The sequence below is a fragment of the Solanum lycopersicum genome, chromosome 2 (genome assembly GCF_036512215.1).
Source record: "Solanum lycopersicum chromosome 2, SLM_r2.1".
Taxonomy (NCBI): Eukaryota; Viridiplantae; Streptophyta; class Magnoliopsida; order Solanales; family Solanaceae; genus Solanum; species Solanum lycopersicum.
Genome location: NC_090801.1, coordinates 45,840,662 through 45,844,957, shown reverse-complemented (window position 1 = coordinate 45,844,957; position 4,296 = coordinate 45,840,662). Strand labels below are relative to the sequence as shown.

General features: G+C 34.8%; 1 protein-coding gene across 2 annotated transcripts; it reads right to left on the bottom strand.

The window, feature by feature from the left end:
* Positions 1 to 1,277: 1,277 nt before the first annotated feature.
* LOC101257617 (uncharacterized) lies at positions 1,278 to 4,296 on the bottom strand. 2 transcript variants are annotated; one of them, XM_004231565.4, is made up of 4 exons: positions 3,635 to 4,296; positions 2,702 to 2,865; positions 2,497 to 2,607; positions 1,278 to 2,071 (listed from the first exon to the last, which is right to left on the bottom strand). In XM_004231565.4, exons 1-4 carry the CDS (start codon positions 4,191 to 4,193, stop codon positions 1,487 to 1,489), a joined length of 1,419 nt encoding a protein of 472 aa, XP_004231613.1. In that variant the 5' UTR covers positions 4,194 to 4,296; the 3' UTR covers positions 1,278 to 1,486. The 2 variants fall into 2 exon arrangements, with proteins under 2 accessions (XP_004231613.1, XP_010315693.1); XM_010317391.3 differs by having other exon boundaries at positions 3,674 to 4,296.

The following is a 4,296-nucleotide window of genomic DNA, read 5'->3' as shown; positions in this document are numbered from 1 at the left end:
CAATTTTTTTTGTTTTTTTTAAAAAAATTAAGCAAACAATCCCTTGCCGGTAAATGAAGCAGCTTCTCGCCGGAAAATAAAGCATCTTACACACCTCGCCAGAAAATGAAGCAGCTTCTCGCCGGAAAATATTTCAAAAACATTAAAAAAATATATATCATTTTAAAAAATGTTTAATGTTCCACTAACAAGCAGAAATTAAGAGAATGCTAAATCAAGATGTTAAAGAATGCTAAATCAAAAATACTATACTAACACAAGATGAGATAAATGAAACACATTTTAAATAAAGAAAATATGAGATGTCAAAAAAATACCTAATTTATATAATTTGTAGGGACGAATTGTTATGTTGTCGGGTTGTGCTACTCCGAATTTTTTATTTATTTATTGTGGGGCCGCTTCATTTGTCGGATTGGGACCATCAATGTTCATCTTCAAGTAACATAAAAGTCATTAAAGTGAAAGAAAAAAGGAGAAGGTGAAAAGATGAAAGTAATTTTCTATAAAGTGGAAGATTTTCTACCACTTTACAAAGTGGAACTTTTTCTTCCATCTTATAAAGTGGAAGACTTTTCTTCCACATTATAAAGTGGAAGAAAAAGTTCCACTTTGTAAAGTGGAAAAAAAAGTTCCGTTATACATTAAAATACACGTTATGACACTAACGGAATACGTTTAGAAAATTTGATAAAGTGGAACTTTTTTTTTCCACTAAGCTTATTTTAGTTACTAACTAAAATAGTGGCTTATTTTGGTCATTTTTATATTTTGGTGGCTTATTTTGGTTTTCAACTCTCCAAATATAGCTTAAAAAACTTTACATTTTTAAATTACTAACTTCAAAATTTATGATTAAACAAGAGCTTCATATTATGATAGGGTGAAGGTGAACATACTGCTATTTTTAATCACAAATTTTGAATTCAAGCCTCGAACATGATGTTGTTTTTGGAGGAATTTGTATAAAAATTTTCAATCTATGAAAATTCAGCTGCCCTCTGTGTCTCCCAAGTCATTTAAGTTTCTTCTAAAAGTTATTGTTAGGTCTATGATATTCCAATGAAACATCAGGTTTAAGTCAAAGAGGATATAATCTTTTTAGGAAGCACTGCTGGATTCAACACTTGTAACTAAAGGTGTACAACTCTTAGAAAATATTTTTATATCTTAATCTTTTCCAAATTAGAATAAGCATTTACAAATTGTTACAAGGAAAAGAATGTTTAAAAAGAAAAAAAAAACTACACATATCCATTACCTGGCCCCAAGAGAAGTTGCAACAAATGGAAAATGCAGCACAGAAGTGCATATTGATATCATAAGAAGCCTAGAAGGCATAGAATATATCCTCTTGTGCAAACATGAGCACTAGAAAAGTAGTAGCAATGTACACAAAAACAAGTGCTTTGCAAAAGCTCTTAAGACCCTTTTTACATTAATTGGTACCGAGAGAATATTAAGCAATACATCTCTCAACTTTGGACTACTGAGGAGAGATCTCCAAAAGTAGACCATAATGATCACTAGGCAAAACAGGTAGTGTCAGTTTCTTAACTTCACTCTTCACTTTCTTCTCTTTGATGTATGTGAGATTTGGAATTGCATCCTTTCCAATCATCTTAACATCAGTTATACAGAAATCTTGCAGTTTGCAGGCAATCCTGTCTAGACGTTTCTGTAGTGTCCTGTTGGCGCTTAACATTTTGTTTGACTTGGTGTCGTATGTCCATCCAATTTCTTCGGGCTTCATTTTTCCCCAAGCATCAATCCATCCATCAGTTGGAGGAAATTGACCATCCAATTTGTCATCCCAGTTCATATCACCACAAAAGACTACATTTCGTTTTCTGTCAAGCAGCTCCACAGCTTCCTTGGCTTGCTGCACACGTTCCTTGCTGTACATTTGATCCCACTTGGGTGGCCCAGGGCAAGGACTCTCAAGATGGCTGGTGGCAACAACCAAGGTCGTATCTTTCTCAACTTCAATCTCAGCAATACAGAGTTCCCTTCCCATTATAGAATTGCTAAATGGCTTGCAACTGTAGGATTTCACTGCAAGTTTGCTCAACTGCAAATATTTTGTCAAAGACCAAGTTAAACTATAAAATGGACAAACTTTTTTTCAAAAAAACAGCAATGACTCATGTTGAGCAATTATTGATAAGTTCCAAATGTTCAACATTAACTTGACCTATTGAAAGGGAGAGTAAATGTTAAGTACTACTCTCTCTAATCCATATTGAGTGAATTGTTGGGGGTATGAGCACACCCCTTAAGAAAACTATTTAAGGAGATAGATAAAAAGGCTACTTTCCACTATTACCCTTTTGATTATTCTCAGGCTATTTCCCTAGAAAACGTGAAGTGCACATAATAGAAGATAAACCAGGATAGCAAAGAAAAAGAAAAAAACATAACTAAAGCATCGTATAATAGGCCTTCAGAATACACATAAAATACCAAATATTAAATCAAGGTGTATTAAGTAATTACTTGCATGCAGAAGTACCCTATCGTCAATTCCATCACATTTGAAATTGAACAAGAATACATTTTCCACCAACCAGAGTGCTGAAAGATGTCATATATTTCTGGAGTAACCTCCTGAATAGGTATCACAAATTACAGAGTCAATAAATTTCATGCAAGGCATAATTTTTCTTGCAAATTGACGTGTAGATATATAAATGATGATAACCTGAAAACATATAACATCTGGCTTATGCAGCGAAATAAGGTTGCCTATGGCTTTCATCCTCTTGTTCATCTCTATATCTGCAAACCACACATTGTAGGTCAAGATCTTCAACACTTTGGATTTACTGGTTGAGAAAGTTTTGCCTGGTTCCTGTTCCACCGAATCTGCACCACAAATCATTGCACTTAGAAAATAAGGAATAATAGCATCCGGAAAGGTGAACTTTTCCAACACAAAATCTATATATCCCTCAGCTAAACAAAGTATATAATAGCATCAAAAGGCTTAACATCCTAAAACCTTGCTAATAGCTTCCACAATTAAGCCCTTTCCGGCAAACTAAGCATCATAAATCCCAGAAAAAAGCATTCTTTCCCCACACAGTACTTTTACGCTTTTTCCTTTTTATGGAAGAAGTTCCCATGATTATATCTCTCTACATGATCGAACCAGTCTACAAGATCATGAACTAGTCTGCAAAATGATTGGAATACAACTGAAAAAACCACCAATCTATCAGAAAATTTGCACAAGGGAAAATAAGGAACTGCATATCTTGTTGACCCGAAAACCATCAATTAACAAAATCTTTAGATTTATGACAAATATATCATCAAGCACAAACAGCTCATATCCGTAAGCCTCAAAACCGAAACTAGATAGGGCCAACTATGTGAATACTTTACATCCTTTCCAGTCCCATTTCATTCACAAAATCCACATATCCAAACATTTACTCAGATGAATACTCAAGAAATCGCACTAAAACAATGTTCGTGCTACATACAAAACCACTAATCAAGGAACACAATTATATGCGCGAAACAAACATAAAAAAAGTATATATTATCAGCTAATTCATGTACAAACATAACAAACACCTAATATATATTGACGATTAATCAGAATCAAACATAAAGAACTGCAATATACTCGATTGTTCAATTGCTTTAGTAGCAGCAGCCTTTATACCCCTATACCCCATAGCAGCATCAACCTCATCATCTTCAACCCCAGATGGTTCCTCCCTGTTTTTCCTCTTGTTTGCCGCATTCGCACATCTAGCCCTAACAGAATCCTTCACATCATCTTGAACCATAATAGGAGCCCTAGTTATTACTTTCCCCTTGTTACAAGGCCTCAAAGGCAAGAACACATTACCAACAGAAGAACTCAAATCATCATCATCATCCTCAGTTTCAAGTGTAGCAAGTCCTGAAGCTGAAACCCTATTGCCACATATTTCACAACTTATACTATGATAAGGGTTCATAAAGGTACAAGCTTTACATGGCCATTTGGGTTTTTGGACTGAAATTGAAGGGTCTGATGAGATTGATGATGGTGAATCAGATAAGCAGATTTGACAGGATGATTTTTGGGAAGGAGGGTTCAAGAATGTGCAGCTTGAACATGACCAGGACATGGTAGGGTTTAGGTTGAGTTTGATTTTGGGTAGTAAAGTGAAAAGGATTTTTGAAATTGAAACCATATGTGTTTGCCGCTACAGTCGGCGGTGCACAGTTATCAAAAATCAAAGCTGCAAACTATGAGGGCCGTTTGGCCATGTAAGATTAAAATATGGAAAAATTTTC

Coding starts and splice junctions, on each gene's coding strand:
- LOC101257617 (XM_004231565.4), bottom strand. CDS start 4,193: ATGGTTTCAATTTCAAAAATCCTTTTCACTTTACTACCCAAAATCAAA. Junction 2,608..2,701: donor CAGATGTTATATGTTTTCAG/GTTATCATCATT, acceptor ATACCTATTCAG/GAGGTTACTCCAGAAATATA. Junction 2,072..2,496: donor TAGGGTACTTCTGCATGCAA/GTAATTACTTAA, acceptor AAATATTTGCAG/TTGAGCAAACTTGCAGTGAA.